Source organism: Oreochromis aureus, linkage group 15 (assembly GCF_013358895.1).
Source record: "Oreochromis aureus strain Israel breed Guangdong linkage group 15, ZZ_aureus, whole genome shotgun sequence".
NCBI classification, from domain to species: domain Eukaryota; kingdom Metazoa; phylum Chordata; class Actinopteri; order Cichliformes; family Cichlidae; genus Oreochromis; species Oreochromis aureus.
In genome coordinates, this window is record NC_052956.1 from 37,810,134 (window position 1) to 37,832,630 (window position 22,497).

At 41.3% G+C, this 22,497-nt stretch overlaps 1 protein-coding gene across 3 annotated transcripts in view; it reads right to left on the reverse strand.

The window, feature by feature from the left end:
• negr1 (neuronal growth regulator 1) overlaps window positions 1-22,497 on the reverse strand; it is a 165,761-nt gene that overhangs the window by 15,176 nt on the left and 128,088 nt on the right. Inside the window, exon 8 of one of the 3 annotated variants that reach the window (XM_039599138.1) lies at window positions 20,195-21,203. The exons of the other annotated variants lie outside the window; for them this stretch is intronic. Coding sequence (XP_039455072.1) covers window positions 21,103-21,203 — 101 coding nt within the window. The 3' untranslated portion in view covers window positions 20,195-21,102. Of the gene's footprint in view, window positions 1-20,194; window positions 21,204-22,497 lie in introns of those variants that run through there. 3 annotated transcript variants of the gene reach the window in all.

Genomic DNA, 22,497 nt, shown 5'->3' on the forward strand with positions numbered 1-22,497 from the left:
GGGTTTTGTTTCCCAGGCATCATGTTTGGTAAAGACTTTAAATGTAAAATAATGCAACCCTCGTGACATGTGACGAGGGGATGCCGCACCTTCAAAGAACGTGTCGCGCCTCGCCGTCTCCTGAGAGAGCTTACACACACCGAGAGTGTACAGAAGGCGATCAAGACATTTTCCATGCCTTACCTCACTTCAATCCGCTGACGGTGAAATACGCTCCTCTACTTCACCATTCATCTTCTACCCTCCTGCCTGTAGCGGGCTGCCATATCGAGTCGGTGCACAATTGACTCACCGACCCATCAGCTCAGTCATCCATTCCTTTCTCTATTCCTTCTGTTCTTGTACAAGCAAAATGTTCATCATGAACAGATACGATGTTCAAAACTCATCACCTCTGTCTCCCGCTATGATCATCACACACTGCTGCTCCACAGAGCCCTCATTCACACAGACCTTCGAGCTCATTAGCCCCACCAATCATTTGCATTAGTGCTAGTAATGAAAAGCCTCCATTAATAAGATGGCCTTCAGAGATCATTTACCCTCCTCCGCCTCCCAGTGCTGCCGTTTCCTCACCCCTCTCCCCCTTCTTTCTCCACATCGTGGTACCTGCCAGTTATCACCACCCAGCAGAATGCTTTTTGGGGCTGGCTCTAATAGCTCCTCTCAGCATCAGTATCTGACTGGAAAACGAATGAGCAGGAGACGGGTCACCTGATAGCCCACTGAGTGAGCCGGGGGCTCTCGATTGCAGGCGGGCTTTGGCCTTCAGCTTGACTTAATCAACACCTCTGTGGGGTATCTGGACACTTAAGAGAGCCCTCAGCGCAGTGTGAGCTGGAGGAAGGAATCCCAACAGAGAAGACATTTCCGGTGTTCTCCGCAGAGATACTGTTGCTTGTCTTCACTGATCGACCGCTCCCTCGTACAGTCTCCTCTTTCATCCTCCTTCTATAGCGCATTTACATTCATTTCATCCGCACTGAGTCAGGTATTTGAGAGAATCCACGATTCTCAGTGACCTCAACGTATGTTTATTACACCTATCAATTCAAGGACATGCTTTATGCAGGAAATCAATGAGCTTGCAAATGGTGTACTTTATATGCAAGCCTGATGGATAAATCTCCATTTTAAAATGTTTTATGAATTTTTCCCTTTTTTCATCCCTCCTCTGAATCTAGAGGGTAAATTCAGAGCAGCATGTTCTGGGAATAAACAAGAAAACGCAGTACAGTGTGGATTGATAGTTTAAGCAAGCGCTTTTAATCACAGCGTTTTCTAAAGCATAATTACTTCATGACTTTGGCTGCTCCCGCTAAATCTGTTTAATGTTAGAGGCTTAATAAAATGCACAGGGACACAAACAAATAGCGTCAGCATGTAGTGGGTTCATGCAGCTCCTTTCTCCTCCTCTCGTCTTCTCATTGTCTCCGTAATAATCTCCTATTCATATGTGGGTCTCTCGCTGGCGCTCTCTCTAACAATTGCCCCCTTTTCTCCCTCACATTTTAATGCTTATCAGGATTTTATTTCTGTGCAAGTCCTGGCTGCAGGGCCAAGGATTTCGCTGAGTCAGGCGCTGCTCAGCTCCAGCACCCCTGCGATGACAGCGACAATCTGGCCAGTTATGAAGAATGTCTTACGACAAACTGCCTCTACTTGCATCACCGTGAGCTCCTCCATCGATGCGGCCTGATAACATCTGATCTGCAACTGGGAGGCAACTCTTTCTTCCAGCCTGTTCTGTTCCACTCATCTCCTTCACCTGTAGCCTCCTAAAATAACAATTCCCTGCTGTTATGTATGTGGGATTATGATAAGACAGCTCCCTTTTATCAATTTTCATTATGGTGCTGATAAAATGGCAGGGCTGGATGTAGAGGGTTAAGTGCATTTTCCTCTTGATGGATATAAGATAACTTTATCACTGCAGACTGCCTGGTTATCAGAGTTCACCTGGGGCTACTTGAACCTTACCGGAATTCGCTCCCGCTGAGCATCTCAGTGCGGGCACACAAGCTGCAGCAAGAATTTGCTCAGATGGTCATACTATATGCAGAGCGATCCATAATTTTGTTCATATTTACCTACCCTGAGCTGTTAATTGATTTCTCTCGAATCAATTCGGTGGTTTACAGAAATTGTTGGACCAAAAAGGGCCAAATCAATCGCCAAGTGATTAGCATGTGCAGTGGATAATTCCTAGCTGAGGCGCCGTGCGAGAATGAGGATGAGTGGATGGCACACGCAATTCAATGAAGGCACAAGCAATATGTTTTTGTTAATTATTTCTAACTCAAAGTCTGCTTTAGATAATGTACGCCCACAGGCTGTGTGAGTGTCACACATGAAATATTCCTTTATTACGCCAAGACAGAACCCGAGGCAGTGAATGCACTCCAGTGTCTACTCCCCACCTTGCTGCTGACTGCCTGCGGGAGGTTCAGATAAAAGCTATAGTGTCCTGAAGTGAGCACCATTGATTCAGAGGGATATTTTATACAGCAGTTTGAGACAGTACAGGCAGTGCTGATACAACACCAGGCAGCCGGGTCTCTCTGCATGTGCCTTCCTTTCACACGCAGGAATGTGTTCAGCGGTTCACAGTTCAAGGTCTCAGAAACAGATATAAAGTTCTCCTGCCACAAAATCCTCATGGACAATGAAACAAACAAAACAAAACAGAGCCGCCGTGCTACTTATGTGACCCCCGTGACACATGTAGCTTTAGGAGATTGCAGTCTGGAATGAGAATGAATCCCTTTTACACTGAAACCAGAAAACTAATTGCAGGGTTGTTAATTAATTCTTAATAGCCTCCGTCTGTCGTCCTGGAGATGGGCTGCGCTGGAAAGGCTCAAAACTAATTCACTAATGTCAGCTGCAGTTAATTTGGGGGACTGTATTTAAGGCAGAATTAAGAGTGAATTTGACGTGTGTCTCTGGGATGGTCTTCTTATGACACGAAGAAGGCGGTGTTGCGGGGAGGAATTGGAAGAGTTGCTTCCGTGTGTTACACTGATCATCCAAGGGTAATAATAAAAATGGCACATGTTAAAGCAGTTATAGATGGTGTTTTTTGTACGTGCTACAACTATGCTTGACACACATGAAAGGAGCTTTAAAGTTATTAATATTATGAGAATTAAAGCTAATGTAGTAAAACACATGGTGAGTAGCTTATTGTCAAATGGTTGTAGCGGAATTTATTTGAACTATTTAAGCACTATTAAAGTACTAATTAGTATTAGATTAGTAACTTGAAGAATATACTGTAATAACTTCATGCTCATGCATTTTAATGTAGCTTTCATACAATCCCCAGAGACACCTGAAAACAATCAACCTCAGTCATGCACTGCTTTCGTTTTGGGGATTTACTGGTTTAATCTGTACCAGTGCAATGTGCAGATGTCAGATACGTGCACTGAGATAAAAGGCAAAATCTGGTGTCCTGAAATTTAGAGATATTTAGTAGCATTAAATTAATGATCTTAGTATGGTTGTGCCATATCATATGGTCCCACTGGTATAGGTTTTTTACGTCATATAAAAGCATCAAATCAAGATGCCACTGATATAGCAATGCCAGGCAGTGCACACAACAACAAGTCAAGCCCAGGCATGTCTGACAGTGAGAGCTGTGTGTCCCCCTCTGATCACCATTTATTAAAACAGGCGCTAAACTGTTGAGTTACAAGATTAAGTTACTTTGTTAGTTACTGTTAAAGCGTTAAGCAGTTAGCTTTACACTTTAACTGAAAATTACCGGGGAAAGCCGACATAGGCGCGTTTGTCTTGCGCTGTGCTACTGGATATAATGCTGTGTCACTACTCTAATGCTGCTGCTAGATTCACTCGTTGATTTAGGCAGTCTGTCATCAATGGCAGTGGGTCATTGGGAAAGAAGGATGGAAAATGTCCTCCATGTTGTTAGCGCTAATAAACAAATGCTGGTGCCTGCAAGCTGCAATCACCGATAAAATGCTGTTCAGTACTTTTTTTTCTATATCACTGATCGAGCTGCAATTGGAATTGTTCAGAGAAGAAACATTTGCGAGAAAAAAGTTGAGGTGGTGGTGAGGCGGTGGGGAAAAAAGCAGCCCAATAAAAACAATGACTTGTGTTTAAAAGTTGCATCAAATTTGCTGTCAGCGCATTTAAACAGAGTGCAGGCTGAGCTGTTGCTTTGTGTTTACTGACAATAGCTGTGCAGCAGTCCTGGATGTTTAGGTTGTATGAATAAAAGGCAGACAATATCTCCTCACACTGCAACGTGTCAGATCCCCAAAAAAGCCCTCAACTCTTATCTGCTCCTTCACATCCTCCCCCTCTACTCCAAATCCACTTTAGCCTTTCCTCTGTAGGCTTATCCGCTCTGCCACGCTGACGCTATCGATGTGCAACTTTCATGCCTGCATAAATACCATAACCGATGATTGTGACACATGCTCCTTGCTTTTGATGTGAGACTACACTTGGTGAATGTGGCTCTCAAGTCTGTAAGTACTACTCTCCCTGCCTTTGTTTTCCACATGAGGTTAAACATTATTGACTGGAATCACTGAGGGGAATGAGTCTGCGTTTACCGACAAATTGGACTGGTGGATTGACCCCCGGTTCAACTCAGCTTGGTTTCAGGAGCTGAAAATATCAATACATTTGGTAAAATGCACACAAACCTCTCTGTCGGCGGAAGCAAAGCAGATGGATTCACATTTACATACAGTATTCACCAACAAGTTGACTCACTGGTCTCATGACAGGGGATGTCAGTATGGGAAATGTCACTACAATTATACTGCATTCATACTATTAAAGGCAATTATAGCCCAGTATAAAGGGTAACCCAGCAGCAGCATATAAAAGAAGCTAATATCGTCTGTCTAGAAAAAAATTGATCAAAGTTCCACCGAAATGCTTTTCAAAATGCTTTTTTATTGGTTAATCAGACCCAGCATCCAATTACTAAGTCCCTCCATCACCGTTAATTTGTCCCTGTATAATGTGTGTGGAAAAGAGCAGACGATTGAATGTGCACTTTTCCATCAAGGCTACATGCAGCATTGAAGCACTATTTCCAAGAACAAGAGCAATCTAACCCAAGAAAAACACACAGCACATTGAAAATATATCTATCTTTGACAGACACGTGATGACAAAACAATCATCCACACTTGTTAAAAAAGCAATTTCAACAAGCTGTCCTTACGTGATTACTGACGACTCCTGACTTAGTCTTGTCCAACACCATTCAACTACTCAGTGAATCATTTCTCACCTTAAAAAACTGTCAGTTCCCAGTCCCACATATTCCAGAATTTCCAGAACTCCTCAGACTGCAGTGACTTTTAGCGTAAAACATCCTGACATACATGTTATATCTCTTGATAACCCACATGAGTCTGATCAACAAATCTGATCAACAAAAAAGACAAGACAAACAATGTCTTAGTATTCAGTATAAACAGTATATATAGTATATCAGTACTTTTTAGCACCATTAGGTGGTACACTGTATGTGCAGGACCAGCTGAGTTCTCAAAGACACAAATATTTGAAAAATCAGGCACTGTAGTTTTAATTTTAATCAAAGAGCAGCGTATTCTTCTGTGCAACTGATTAATAAACACTTAAGTGAGCATTAATGGGTACGTATACACTGCCCGTGCTCATTGTAACAAGCGACCGTGTCACCCAAAAAACAATGTGCTCAGACTGTATAATACAATGGAGGCAATAATGCAAATTGCTGATCAGACTTTAAATCGACAGACTGAATTTGCTGAAATGTATCAGGAACACATTTGGTTTTTTTCATCCCTGGCCCGCTTTCATGTTTCTGCTTTTTTCTCAATGTTTTGTCATGAAACTACTTTTCTCTTTGGTCTAATTGCAGATACTTAACTTCCTGGGCCCTTTTCCCACCTGTGTGATCACCTAATTATCATCCTATTCTTCTTGTGTTTGTAGTCTCTGTGTTACTTTTCCCCTGTGCTGACTTTTACGTCTAGTGTTCCAGCCATTTCCCTCGTGTTTTCCTAGTGGTAATCAACCATTGTTTCTTGTGTTTTTTAAAACTTGTTCTTTGCAGGTCTTTTTAAAAATATCTCTGCCAGATTTTTTGGACTGTTTGCTGTGTACCAGAAATCAGTCTGTACTAAAAACTCTTGATTTAGAACTGCCTTGTGTTTGACCTGTCCATATGTGTCCACACAGTCATTATAAGGGTAACATTTAGGCTGAGAGGTATTTATCCAAAAAAGAAAAACAGGCCTGTTCACCAACTTTATAACACAAATACGCACTGAGGTGGTCAGACAGCTGAAGTTCAAAGTGTGCATCAGAGTGGGAAAGAAAGGTGATTTAAGTGATTTTGAATGTGGCACGGTCGCTTGTACGAGCCCCAGCTTGTCTGTGTAGTTCAGAGACTGCTGACCTACTGGGCTTCTTCCACACAGCCATCTCTAGGGTTTACAGAGAATGGTCCAAAATGGAGCAAATATCCAGTGAGCGGCAGTTTGCTGGGTGAAAACACCTTGTTGATGTCAGAGGTCAGAGGAGAATGGCCGGACTGCTTCGAGCTGATAGAAAGGCAAAAATAACTCAAATAACCACTTTATACAACCAAGGTGTGCAGAAGATCATCTTTGAATGTTCAACATGTCCAATCTTGAAGTAGAAGTGCTATAACGACAAAAGACCACACTGAGTGCTACTCCTCTCAGCTATAAACAGGAAACTGCAGCTACAATTCACACACTAAAATTAGACAACAGAAAATTGGAAAACTGTTGCCTGGAATAATAGGTCTCGATTTCTGCTGCAGCATTTGGATGGCAGGGTCAGAATCTGGTGTAAACAACATGAAAGCATGGATCCATCCTGGCTTAACGGTTCAGGCTGCTGGTGGGGATGTAATGGTGTGGGGGATATTTTCTTGGCACACTTTTGTCCCTTTAGTACAGCCGACATTGTTTAAATGTCACAACCTACCTGAGTATTGTCACTGACCATGTCCATCCCTTTATAACCACAGTGTACCCATCTTCTGATGGCTGCTTCCAGCAGGATAGCACACCACGTCACAAAACTCAAACCATCTCAAACTGATGATGAAACTTCTCACATGACTTACATGACAGTAAGCTCACTGTACTCAAATGGCCTTTACAACCACCAGATCTTAATACAATTAAGCACGTTTGGGATGTGGTGGAATGGGAGATTTCCATTATGGATGTACAAAAAAGGGCGTGGGGGGTGGGCAGGGCAAAGTCTCAAAGGAATGAAGCCAAACGAGGTCCTATCCAGCTTTTGTGAGTAGCTGGTGAGTGTATGTTGTTACACAGAATAAAAGATGTCAATGTTTAATATAGTTATCTCTTATACGAAGTTAAATCTGACACCTCCTATCTGTTCATTAATGACATATAACAGATTAATGGCATATGTAGCTGCTATTTTAATTCTTCAGATCCAGATTTAAAATCCAAACTTCTTTATTTTTTTCACTTTATAATTTCCACTTTTTATTGTTCTTGCATAAAAAGTTTGAATATCACTTTTTTAAGATGTTGAATTATATTTTCTATTTCTTTCTGTGAAGCTTGTGAATAAAATGCAAAGATGTGATTGACTGTCATGCTATAAATATATTAGTGTTTCAGGGTGGCGGTTCCACAATAACAAAGACTTGGAGAGAACACTTATAACGTAGTCCTGTAGGACGTTACTCACAGAATCAATTTTATGTGTGACTGATGATATGACCTACTGCCAGCAACCAGGGCTCTACAAATAACTGTGTTGCATAACACTCTTTTCTAGTTACTGTTAGTTTATCAAATCTGTATATTTTGATAAACTGGGTGTCAGATATCAGACTCTGTTTAATATATGCCTGCAGCACTGATCCTTAGGATATACTTGAAAAGAACAGAATAAAATTCTCATGTCGTCTATCACTTTGTCTCGTCTCTACTGTGGTGCAGAATAAATTAAGGTGTGTAGCAAAGCAGGGGTTTGCCAGATCTCAAAACACACATCAATCATCCAAATGCCAACAAACAATCAAAAGACACTAGTGTCACTAGTGATATGCAAATGGACAATTCTAGAAGAAGGGAATATTCGTCTCATTCTGGTCTGTGCTAACATTGCTCCCTGCGCTGGTGAGAGGCATACGGGCTTCCTTCCAGTCATTTTCTGCTGTTTCATGTTGGGATGTGGATCTGTGGCTGGCGGCCCACGGGGAGCCACCCACCATCACTGAGATCTCCGCATGCTAGATGGCATTAGGAATAACAAATGTTAAGCAAAATGGGCTAATCCTTCCGTCTCCTTTCAAATGTGCTCAGACAAAAGCGCCTGGGATTCTTTGGTGCTAATTAACAGTGTCAGTGGTGACAGGACTCAGACTCGTGAGTAGCTCAGCCCATTGATAGTTTCAAGCACGTTATATGGGGTACTTGGATAATAAAGGACCGTTTATCACTTCAGAGGCCGTTACGACCCTTGGTGCATTGAATCCTGAGATTATTTTGCCAAAGGCATCTCTCAGCAGCACGTTCATCGACCTTTCTTCATTATTAGTCGATGGGAAGAGGGTGGATCCTTGTCAAAAGCCTTGAATAACTCATCAGTTTCAAGGCCAAAGGAATACTAAAGGGTTAATGGTTTCTGTTTGCGTCCTTCGAGGCTTTACCCTTAAGCTCTTGCATTTCAATTCCTCTGTTTCATGGGAAGAAGAACTGAGCGCAGGAGAGTGGGGAACTGAGATAGCAATGAGCTGTGCGGGATGCAAAAAAAGTTGTGTATGCAGGGGGTTTGATTTGTCTGTGTGTGTGTGTGTGTCTCTGCATGTGTGTGAACAAAGGCGTGTATATCATTAATTGTCAGAAACAACCCCCCCAGCCATCCAGCTCTAATGCATCCATCCCTGCACACACCACTACAACCAAATGGGAGCGTACTCAGCATATACGTGCTTATATACTGTGTGTCTCTGTGTGTGGGGGCTGTTCTGCTTTATTAGCCATAACACAGAGAGAAACCACTCCAAGTTGTGCAGAAAGCCTTCAGTACTGGCAGAGAAATGACCACTCTTTAGAGATGCAGAAGATGCCAAGCTGCTTAGAAATCGAGCCGATAGAACTAACCTTATTTAACGGTCAGACATCCAAGCCATTTCCCCAAAGAGGATGCCATTTCTGAATGTCATGACCTTTTCTAACCGCGTTTAAAAACCTCCAAGGTCTTCAAGGTGTGGTTTGTCAATGAAAAGAATTTAAAGAGTATCGAGGAGGGGGTAACTGACGGAGAGGCGATGCAAATGCTCCGCTTTTAATGGGCGCTTCAGTATAGATACTGTCATTTGTGGATGGGATGACTGAGAGGATTTTCCCGAGGCTCACGACAGCAATTGAAACGACGCGCGTGGGCTTGATGAACTTAGGAGAGGGTCCAGACAGTTTCAATAACATAAAAAACAGAAATGGAAAAGAGCTTTAGGGTTGCCTCTGTGTGTGAGTGTGATTTAGTGTTTTCAAATAGACAAGAGTAAGTGCTATTTAATGGGTGATGGGCAGTGTGGGTTGGTTTAAAGGTAGGTGAAATTGTCATGAAGAGAAGGACTCTTTGTCCAGGCCTCTCAGAGATAATTGTCTGAAAGAGCAAAAAAAAAAAACCCAAAAAAACACTCCACAGCAGTTAATCCTGAGAGGGCGGAGGGGCAACACTGAAGACATCAAACTTGACAAAAAAACAAATTAAAGAAAAGATGAGGGAAAGGTGTCTGGAGTGTGATTTGAGAGGACTATGGACTAAACTCTTTGCTCTGTCATAAGGACACCCAGTATGGGTCCACATAATCGATAACACGTGTCGTTGAAGGTGAAACAAGTGCAGAAAGTCACCGGGATTCATTTAGAAATCGTTCACTGTGGAAAAGGAAGCACGGTGTGCAAAGCCCTACTGAAGAACAGCACTAGTGAAGCCTCCTGTTACATTTCCTCCTGTATGATCATGCATACAAAGTAGAAACCAAGTACATTTAGATCTGTTTGTCTCCGGGCTGCTGTGATTAACAGGGGTTGAGTTCTGTCTCAGTCAAAGCTATATGAAATGCAAATCAGTAGCCAGTACAGTCACATCTCTGACGGCTGACAAGCATTTTCATGCAAGTGTTGTAGTAGGACTTAGAGTTCAATTTACAAAGTGAGCAGAGAACAAAGCTGAGCTGAACTCAGGTGAGCCCCGAACAAATCTGTTACACCCACAGGAAGGTTTCTTAAGGATTTCTTCCTTTTCCTCCTGTACCAAGGTACAACGCAGTGCATGGATGAGAAAAAAGCTAGAGGGGCCAGGGTGATATCACACTGACTGGACACCTTCATAGCTTCCCTTATCAAAAGTATGCATTGTGTGTATGCATATTAATCAACTCAGTTACATTTGGGTGTGTAACACTTTGCTAGGAGCCAGCCATAGCATTTGCAAGCAGTAAGTCAACACAGCAGAAGTATAAAATGTGGATTAAACCAAAGTAACTCTACAACAAACATATTTTAAATCAGCTATTTTGATATGAAATTGCAGGTAAATAGAGGTAAGACTCTTTTTACCTAAACAGCGACGCGCTTTCATTAATGTCAGCGCAAAGACCTGTTTACCCACCATTTCATGCCAAAACTATAGTTCCTTATAACCCCCCTATAAAGACATATTTTAGACCAGTTCATAATCGAGGCTCCACCAATGTGTGAACTCGAATGACTGATAACTGTTGAAACCACTTTGATGAACACTTTATAAAGTGAACATTATAAGGTGTTGTGTTTCCCTCCTCTCATCCCCAACCGCTTGCGCCAGATGGCCGCCCCTCCCTTAGACTGGTTCTGCCGGAGGTTTCTTCCTGTCAAAAGGGAGTTTTTCCTCCCTTTTGATTCTTGGGGTTTTCTCTTTACTGTTGTAGGGTCTTTATCTTACAATACAAAGTCCCGTGAGGCAACTGTTAATGTGATTTGGAGCTATATAAATAAAAACGAAACTGATTAAGATTAAGGTTGGCATCATGGGTAAGAATAGCAACAATGTAACTGTCTGATAACTCCACTGAGAAACTGTGTAAAGCATAAAATGACCATGTATGAATGTTTGGTTTATATGGAGATATTTGAAAAAGATTGTGGAGATTATTGTGGAGAAGTCTACATTGCTAAATATCTGATAATTAACAACTTTATGTCATTTGAACCATCCTACAAGCCTCCCTCGAAACAGCAAGTAGTTAATAATATAGATTAGCCTTTGTTAAATGCATAATGTACAATATCAATATACACAAATTAACAAAATATGGCTAATTTATTGTGGAGAAATGCAACTAAAGAACAGCAGGAACATTTCCCTGCATAACTAATCTGCTTGCTGAATTAAACAGGGGAGAAAATTATTCAGCATCAGACCTAACAACAGAACAGCAGCTAAAATGCATCTCCATATCATTATGCCTCTATGTTTGATTTATACAACTGAAGCCAGTCTTCAAATAATGATTTCTTTGAAAATTTTGGATGCAAGGGTTGAGCATAGGTTTTCTTTTAGAGGCAGTGGGCACAGTATCTTTACTCCTCAGGCTTCTTCCTCTGCCAGTGTCAGCAGGGGTTGTTTAAATTGGGCAAGCGAGGAACTGTGTAATTCCTAGCACTTATCATGGAGTGACATATAGGCACCAGTCTCTCTACAATTTAAATACAGGGGAAGAAGACATGTCATGGGTGGGCAGAGTTCCTGAGGTTTATCGGGGCAGTTGGCAACAAAGACGAAACCACCCTGGCACGATCACATGACCTGTAATCTTGCGGAAGACAGCTGTCACACACGGACGGGTGACAAATTAAAGGAAGAGCTGACATCAAGTGTCTTAGTAAGGTGTTGAGCCACCTTGTGCTGCTAGACAACTTCAGTGCCCCTTGGTACCGATTCAATAAGTCTCTGGAACTGAAGTGGTGGGGTGGAAAATGCATGATTTCAAATCATTTTCACACCTAAGCCATTTAATTAGACTAACTTTGTATTGATTTAAAGTGACCCTTCCCTCTCTGGGGACAAGTAAAGCTAAATCGCACCAGCAAAATGCGCCTCCAGCATATTAGAGCCACCTTATCGCCTCACCGTCGTGGTCAAAGGTTTAACATTTATATATCTGCAAAATAATACACACATGGAAACATATTCTTGAGTAGTCTCTCATAGTGTATCGTGTTTTCATCTCAGACTCTTAAAAAGCAATGGCTAATTTTAATGTGACAGCATCAGTGCCTGCGGATGGGGATGCAGTGTTCCATTGGCTCTGATTTGCTTCAATAAGCCACTTCAGTAAGTGCCTGTTTAGGGTCATCATTAAAATCCCAGAGATGCCAAAGTAGAGCTGTTATAACACAGTGAAATGCAACATTGCAGACAACACAGCATGCACTGGCGAGCACAGCAGCATGCTTAATTGAGCAGGAACAGCGGTAAGCGATCAGGGTTAAATTTAAATGTCTGTATTTTGGATTCTGTGAGAATAAACTACAGGACAAAGACAACTGCTCAAACACCCAGAGTTTAGGAATGACATCTGCATGAGGCTTTATTGGATTAGCAGGAGTATGCAGCGTGAGCATGCAGCGTGAGCCTGCAGGTCTGCGGATCTCTTAAGCAAAGCTACTTCCTCAACTCGTTCCTCAAGAACCCCAAAAGTGAGCGTGATGCAGCGAAGAGCCTCCTGAGAAGTGAGCAAGCCTGAAGAGCGCATTTGCTATATTTCCAAGGGCAATGACAACATGTCCAAAGCTTTCTCTCCATTACTACTAAAAGTGTTCTCTCCTCTACCTCAAAATTATGCCCATTTAACTCTGCTGAAGAGTGCACTCACCAAAGATGAGAGAGAGGGAAGACCTAAAGCACTGCACAGTGTGAACCCACTGCAATCTACAAATTGGCCAGAAAGCCATCTTTTCTGATTTACCGCGGCCTCTACTGTAAGTGTGTGGCTTTCTTCAATCATCCTCCTTAATGCACTAACCATTAGAGTCTGTCCAGAAAGAGAATATACCCTGGTGTCTCAATTATAGACCAAGACTGAATCTCTACAGCAGCCTTTTGTGGTCATAAAAGGAAATGACTATCCATTTTCTGCTCCAGCTCTCACACAGCAATGGCACGGTCCTGTCTGTTGTTGGGAGCGCCAAAACTCATCTTTCCAACTGAATTGTCTTATTAATCACCCCCACTGCAGCGGCGAGAGTGCCAATTAAAGTTGGAAAGAGATTTAAATTGACAAAAAACCCAACATTTTCAACGTCCCTTTAACAGTAGCTTCCCTTTGTGGTCCTTTCTGCTTATTTGCAGAACTTTTTACACAAGAGCAGGAATGGAGGTTTTGTAAATACAACATCAAAAATTGGGAAGGATGTCGCGGACCTGAAAGCGCTACAATGCATAATGTGCTTTGATCTTCTGGGTACAGCGTTGAGATGTGTGAGATTTGGTGATCTGCAAACTCTGAAAAGTTATACTAGAAAAAAAATATATAAGTGACAGCAACAGGGATAAAAGCACTGCCTGCAACAAGAACTCAAATACGAGATGGGAAGAAACACATGAAAGAAAGAAGATTCTTTGGCACAATTTAAAAACTGGGAAAAGGCTCTGACAGGTCTCAGTTTTAATATCCACCTCCAATATTATCATTGCAAATACAGAGAAATATCCATGAAAGATGAATACAGGGAGAAGTCTGTGAAATAGTTTTCTCGCTCTTCTCGAGACAGTTGTTTAAGTGAGCGCCGCTGTGTTTCTTTTCCGTGTGCGTGGGACTGACAGCATGACCAGGTTTGCATTTAATGGCCGGCACTCCTGAGGAGATGCAAAATGGGAGAGATAATCAGAGGCAGAGAGAAAAGCGGTGCATGTGGGAGCAAGGGAACAACGGTGTGTGAAAGAGAGGCAGAGACAGAGAGACTCGGTGAGAGAAATGTGGGATAAGTAAAATAATCTGCTGACAGAAGGGGAGGGCAGCACGGCCATTTAAATCAGAGACTGACAAATAGGTGAAAGGCAAGCCTGAAAATGAGTCTTTGCAGGGGGCAGAGGGGAATGGTGAAGGTTAAGGTCCATGAAATATGGATAATAATCTGTTTATGTAGTTAAGACAGGGAAGAGGAGAGGTAAAAAGCCCTTTGTGTGAGCTGAAAATGTGTTGTCAGTGCTATATGAGAGCCTAGAATCAGAAAAATATTGCATTACTGCTAAAACAGGCTTCCTCTGAGATGTCTCCAAATTTAAAGAGTTTAAACTTAGTACACGTGCGTGATTTCAGAACTCTAGCTTAGACTGTATGATTATTTGTATGATTGCATAATTGCCTTTGCAGTGTATTTTCTCATATATATCATATATAAATCATTTGACTATGTCTCTCACTCATATTCTTAGGTAGCATGGTGAGCCTAGCATGGGGGCCCTTACTGGATGCATGCCCTGGTTGGGCTACTTAATGCATTTAGTCATGTGCACATGGTCAAGACAGCCTGCTTAAGTTCAAACTGAGCATTAGAACAGTGACTTTGGCTGGGTTGTTGGTGCCATACGAGCTGGTATATCAAAAAATGCTGATCTGCTTGGATTTTCCCACACAACCATCTCAGGGTTTACAGAGAGGGTTTAACGAGAGAAAATATCCAATGAGCAACAGTTCACTGGCTGAAAATGCCTTATTGATATCACAGGTCAGAGGAGAATGGCCAGCCTGTATCGAGATGATAGGAAAGTAAAAAGTAGCTCAAATAACCACTTGACACAACCAAGGTATGCGGAAGATGATCTCCGAATACAAAACATGTCAAACCTTGAAGTAGATGGACTTTAGTAGCAAAAGACCACACCGAATGCCACTTCTCTCAGCTAAAAAAAGGAAGTGGAGGCCAACCAAAAGTAACAGAAAATTGGAAAAAGCCCAGTCTGGTGAGTCTCAGTTAAAGCTGCAACATTCAGTAATGGGCTTAAAAACAACAACATGAAAGCATGGATCCACCCTGCCTGCTAACAACGCTGTAACAATGGGGGGTATTTATTTTCTTGGCACACTTTGGGCACCTTAGTACAACTGAAGCTTGTTTAAACATCACAGCCTACCTGAGTATTGTTGCATCCCTTTATGACAACAGTGTAACATCTTTAGATAGCTGCTTCCAGCAGGATAACATGTCATGCAACAAAGTTTAAAACATGAGTTCACTGCACTCAAGCAGCCTCCAAACTCACAGAGAGTCGAATTATGGATGTGCAGCGGACAAATCTGCAACGACTGTGTGATGCTATTATGTCAACATGGTTGCTTAATTGCTTAATTTTAGGAAAATGTTGGGGTTAGAATTAATTAAAGCAAATGACAGTTTTCTAGCTTCTTATATGCCACATTTACTCCACTGGCATTGAAGGTTCCCAATACATGTATGAGGTGTCCCTTCACCAGTGTGGACTTGTCTGTCCATCCAAGAGGTGCCCAGTGTTTAATTTGTAACAAACAGTGTGCAATCAATATTAATAATTGTTTTTCCTCAGATTATAAAAGGTTTCCTTTTTTGAAGCATTTCTTAAGTGTTTCATAATCAGTTAACAAAAAGCAAACAAGGAGAAAGAGCCATCACTTTGTTTTAGAGCACACTTCTCAGCACAGTAAAACACAAAATCAATTTCATTGTCGGTATCTCCCACATTTAACTAATCAGCATTAGCACTCAGAATGCGTTTTAGGGCACTGTAATAAAAAGCCCAGGCAGCCACAGCAAAACAAAACCTAGCCTGTAATGACTAATATCACACAAACAACGGAGTACCAATCAGCCAAATAACAAAAAATAACACTTCCCCTGATTAATACTCATTTAGGAAATTACAGAGAGAAAACAGAAGATCACAAGGCAATCGCATTGTGTTATTATAATATCAAAGTAATGGCTTTCATTTCCTGAAAACATATGCTCTACACTACACTACACTATGGTAATGCATGTGTTGTCAGAAGGCAAGGGAACTGTGGATCAAATGGATAAACTCTGGCAACCCTAGCACACTTTGACATTTCAGAAGATAATGCAATAAAGCCGAGAAGAGTTATAAACTCAGTCTTCCTCTGCGCTGGATATATCCTGTATAGTTTAGTGTTTACATGCACTCACTGGTGGCTTTTGCGTCCCTGTTTTCTTTTCATTAGACATTATAGAATTTCTGTTTTGTCAGAGGAGGAGATGGAGGTTTTATTTGTCGAGCCTATCTCACGTGTTTTTAAAATGTTTACTGAAACAACAGGTTTCTGAGCGCGGAAGCTCACAGACTTCCAGTTTTGCAGGACAAAACTCACGATCTATTTACATTGTTCCGGGATCGAGGGGTCAAGCGTGATAGATGACATGCCATCTGCTTATCAGGCCCTTCCAGAGGTCAGTGAAATTGAAGGTCAGCATAACACCTCAAAACAAACTGTACGGGACAGGAGTTGGGGGTGGCAGTGCGTTGCGGGAGCAGAGCACGGTTCCTGATCTTGCCACCACACAACTGATAAGGCTAGCAGAAAATGCACTGCCAAAAAGGATTATCTGTGGGTAGCTCAGTGTGTCTGACACCAGGCATGCTGGGTAAAGTAGAGGCAGGGCTGTTTACTGTAAAGGTTTAACACACTAAAATGTGGTCTCAACAAGCCCAGTGCTCTAGGATTTACACTACCAGTCACACTCATAGCACACTCCAATGTAGGTTTAACAGTGGGAGATACTCCATCCTGCTGAATATTTCACAAGTGCGATGTATTTATGCAGTCATTAGCTTGGTATGACTCACAAACCCAAGTAGACAGCAGTCAAACTGGTGACTATATTTTAATTGTCACTCGACACAAGTGAACTTCAGCACTTCTGGCTCCTACGTCTGACTACAGACGTGTAATTGAACTGTGTGCATGTGTGCGGTTTGTTAGAACAGCAGTTTCACGTATTGAGCAATCCGGCGTAGTTCACCTCAGGATGAGGACTTTATCCATAAAGTCTACAATACCTACCTCTGAGCAACAGGAAAAAAAACACACAGCATCTCAGTATGGGGAGTGCAAGTTCAGGAACTTTGTCTGTGGTTGATTTATGGAGCTTTGAGGTTTGCAGAAGCAGGGAGGTGGTAGAGTCTCTGCAGTCTCTGGATTTAATGCCAAGGGAAGGAGGAAAAAAGGCCCTTTTTATATCAGTTACCTGATTCTTTTCGACTGGCTTACAGTGTCACATTGCTTCCTTGCTAAAAATACAACATATGGAAAGTAAACCTGGTTTAGTTTGAGAGGTGCAGTAGAGCAGATGAAGACCGTGTTATGTAACCGATGATGTGTAATGAATGATTAGTGTGATTGACTTTGTCTGGGACTAAACAAAGGACAGGCAGATCTATTCTACTTGTCCAATGACATTCAAGAAATCCAATATCAATCTCTAAGTATCAGTGTTCTCCTGCATGTCGTCAGAAATAATCCTAGTGGAAATTAAAGGCATATTGTGGCATAAGAAACCTATTATTGTGTGCTGAGGTGAAAGAAATCTGCAACTTTGTTTCAAATTTTTCTTTTACAACTAATTTGAATACTTGACTTTTGTTTTCTAGGTATCCCAATACATTTAGGATGGCCTAGTGCTGAGGTTATGATACAATGATCAGTATTCCAGTCGTCCATGTGGGCATTGAGCATATGCTGGAGCATATGTTTCAGAATATATTGCGAGAATTTAGTATGCACTGCTGCAGGGCAAAGGAGCAGGGCAGCCCGGTAGTATATTCAGGGGGAAAAACTGTGATACACAGTTAACCTGTGCATGTACAAAAACAAAACACCTACTGCCTTTGTTATAAAGCCTACAGCTGATATCAACTAATACTCCATCTCAGAAGGGAAACTAAATCTGCACGTACAATTTTACCGTATTTTCCACACTATAAGGTGCACTTGAAATCCTTTAATTTTCTCACTAAAAATCGACAGTGCGCCTTATGTATGAATTCCGATTGTGCTCACTGACCTCGAAAAAATTTTATGTGGTACACGGTGCTCAAAAATCTGTCATAAGATGTTTTAGTCCGACTTTGGTAAGCTACGAAGCCGCACTGCTTGATGGATTGTCGGAGCATTACGGCTACCGTAGTCAGGAGCCTGCAGAGTAATCTGGGTCCAAAACTCCATCTTCTTCAGGTCCATACAATGATGTGCTACCTGATCGCTAGCGACACAGCTATGTTAGCATAACATAAACACAGTGAAGCTGGAGGATGAACGCTCGATAAAAGTTAACGTGAGGGTTCCCGATGGTCAGGGACAAATGCAATCGCATGGCAGGATGCTGTAAACGGACCAAACTTCAGTCAGGAGAACAACTGAGATAATCCATCCACAATATGAGGTTAGTCATTAATATACTGCAACAACATGGGAATAGAGCAGCTGCCAGAGAATTCAACATTAATGAATCAATGGTACGGAAGTGGAGGAAGCAAGAAGAATGAGTTGAGTAAAGTTTGACTTATCTGACTGTTTTGTTTCACTTAATGCGACTTATAATGTACCTTATGGTCTGAGAGATACAGTACTTTGAAACTCTTTTCGCCTCCCAATGCGTAACATACTGATTTGTCACAGTCATCAGTATGTTACACGTTGGGATGAGAGCGTGTTGCGATTCCCCTTAAGACCAAATATATGTATAAAAAATAAGATACTAAACCAAATATGCACCATTTTTAACTCTTAAGTTAATAAAAGTCATAAGCTGACAAAATCACCAAAGTAATGCTATACATAGATTCAAAGACAGGCTGGATGTGCTTATGGGCTTCTTCGGTTATAGTTAGTCTAATATTTACAAAGTGATGGCCAAGAGAGAATATTAATTTAGAACTTAAGAGAAAAATGCCAAGTTGTGTATTTGTAGAGTGTAACATAAACAAAATGTTCCTTAGAGTCTTGCTTGCATCAGCATCAGATAACAAAATAGGAAACTCAAAGAGCAAAAGCACATTCAACCTTGTTTAAAGTAATCTTCCAAAGGAGACATTACCCCAATTTCAGACATAAATTAGCCAGCTATCCTTTCATTAGAGAAGCTTTACAGGCTTACTATAATAATTTGATTAACAGAACTCCCTGAACCTCAGGGAGCTGAGTGAGTGACTTTTGTATTTTAGAGGACTTTGGAAGAATACTTAATGAGGTAGATTATCTCTTTGATGTTGTGCTCTGGACCTTGAATAAAGCAAGATATATGACCTACCCCTGCTCTAAATCAATCAGAAAATGGTCTTCATTAAGCCGCTGAAACTTCCAATTTGAAAACATCTTTATAAAGGAAACCTCATCTGATTCTTTGTTCTGCAAAGATACAAGAAATTTTCAGGGAATAAATCCCAGAAAACTTTAACAGCCTACTCCACTATCTTCCAAGACACATAAACCTTCATAGACTCATTAAAGCACTCTCCCTATCTCCTAAAGCTTGATGCTGGAATGGAGGACGGTCAAATAAATGATTCACATTCCAGAAACGCGAAAGCATCGGCATTACCTCTTTCTGTAATTCGTTTTAATTATACCAGATAACAAGAAAAAAGGAAATTATGTACCATGAAAAATTAGGCCCCAATAAGAGGATAAAAGAGAAAGTCAAACAGTATGTGAATCGTGTTCACTTAGCTACACTCACGCCTGAATTTGTTTATTTGGAAGTTAACATGGCACCTGGGAATTAGAGTGAGGTACCTCCGTTATGTATAATGCATGCAGTACTCCTCAAACCAGCAGCAGTTGTGCACTTGCCTCATGAAGACATGATACGTGGCTCAGTACAGTGTTAAGAACACTGTTTTCTTAGAGTCAAGTGAAAACCTGTGGGAGCAAACACTCTTATCGCAGATCTACATTTCATTGGGAGGATAGGGTGGCACCAAGCCAGCTGCTTTAGAGAATTGGAGCAGTGCTTTATGTTTGGGTAAATGCATGCAGATCCATATGCTAAAGATAAAATAAGCTTAAGGCCTTGATTGTCACCAAATAGTATATTACCATTTTGCACAGTATAAACTTTCACGGTGCGGTACACAAAACATCATCTCAAGAGAGGCAGAGACAGATGGCTTCCCTTTGTGTGTGTGGTTACCTGATAAATGTGAATGTATCTGTATGACATTATAAAATAAAACAGGTAAAGAAAGAATAAGATAAAAGTATGAAATGATTTGTATTGATCTCCATGGGCACAATTCAATTGTCAAAGGTCAAAAATGCTTTTGTGGTGGTAAACAACAACTGTACAGTTATACTAGGCCTTACAGCTCACACAGCTGTGTATATGTTAGAATACTAGTTACATTTACCAAAGGAATTGTGTTAAAATCTGCTCCTATCGGTCACCAACTGTTCCGTTTGATCACATACCCAAACAAAGTCCCAGTTATGTGCTTTTATAGTGAGTCAGTAGCATCTTCATATTATACAGTACTGTGCAACAGTCTTGAGGATGCAGACCTTTTCACAGTAGTCTTAAACAACAGTTCTCCGGGCTTTCTGAAGGTTTTTATTTGGACTTTGGCTGCTTTTTCATTCATTTTCAGTCCAGTCCTTATACCTTACCATGGGGCTGAATGTCGGTCTGTGGTTTTGGGGATCTTGTCAGAATACATAGAATTATAAATGCAGAAACAGAGCATCTTGGAAATTGATACAAGCTTTAGTTTTCAGCATGACACACTAGCAGTGCAGTGAAAGCACACCTGAATAGAAATAGAAAACACACAAGGTCTGAGCACAGACCTCAACATTACTGAAGCAGTGATCATCACGATAGAAGACTGAACAAAAGGCAGTCAACATCCAAAGATTTGAATGTCCTTCTACTCATACTCTACAGTAGAAAAACATTCAGTTAATTAACATGATGTATTAGAAATCCATCCATTCGCTTATCCTTTTTCAGGGTCGCAGGGGGAAGAGGCAGGGTGCACCCTGGACAGGTCGCCAGTCTGTCGCTAACACAGACAACCATTCATACTTATGGACAATTTAAAGTTTCCAAGTAACCTATCCCCTATTATGTCTTTGGGAGGTAGCTGGAGTAGTCGGGGAGAACCTGCAGAAACACAGGGACAACATGCAAACTCTACACAGAAGCAGCAGAATGGTGGCATTGAACTCAGGACCTTCTTGCTATGAGGCAACAGTGTTAACCACTGTACCACCATGCTGCCTCTTTTTAGACTGTGTATACTGTGGTGTATAATAAATTATGTAAAAGTTTGGGGCTTTTAAGATACAATTATTGTCTCAAAAAACATCAGGCATGACATCTGATTGTTTGATCTTTTGTAGTGCATCATACTGAAAACCAAGAAGTGATCCATCCCAGTAAGACAGTGCTCATTGGCAGACCCATGAATGGGTTACTGACCATTCTTTCTGTTTCCCAGCTTTCCTGAACACAAGGCTAAGCCAAGTGAATCCTGCTTCTATGAATTTCAGCCATGATATATTTAGTTTTCCAGATGTGAGCTTCAAGTGTTTATCAGGGATGGAGCATCATTCTCGTAGAGGTTCGTGCTGTTATTTACCAGAGCTAAAGGAACTGCAGCTTTTTGTGACTAATGGTGTCATTTCACATCCCAAATCTTGCTTAGAAATACTTTATAAGTTTTCCTGTTGGGCGGGAAACTAATCTTGTGACATGAGAAAGTGTACAGCTGTGTCTGTGGGACATCAGATTATACAAGTGCTGAGTCAAACAATCTAACATCTACCATAAAAACAGGATTTAATTAACCTACACAATAGCTTTTTTGGCCCATTGGAGACGACTTTTATTAGAGTAGTACTGGCCCAGCAAGGTTAGAAATAAAAGCACAGTGACGGATGTTTCCTATTAACAATGTTTTCTCTTTGTAATTTGATTTTGTTTTTGTCATTTGCCCTTGATCAATGGACTGAAACATACACTGCCAAGTGCTGTGGGGCCTGAGATTTTTTTATTTATTTTCCCCCCATTTCAGATCTTCGGATTCTCTTACCTTACAGACAAGAAATTTCATTCTTATTTTGGGACCACATCTCCCCAAACCCATTCACAGGGGAAATAAAAGCAGATAATAACTTGGTAAAAAAAAATAATTATGAAACTTAATTATACAATGTTTGGGATCTAAAATAATTCCCTTTACCAAGCCAGTTAGTGAGGGCGGCATCGAGAAATTAACTTCAAATACAACTTGGAACAAAGCAAAAACAGTGGCTCACTGAGAGAGTTTATCTCCACGATTGAAACCACCGGTGTTCCTTTGGACCATGAAATTGTCATTTGTTCTGCTAGCATTACATCAAATGAGAGTTCAGGGCCATGCCAGGACCGTTTGTTGCTGCTGAGCTTATTTTAA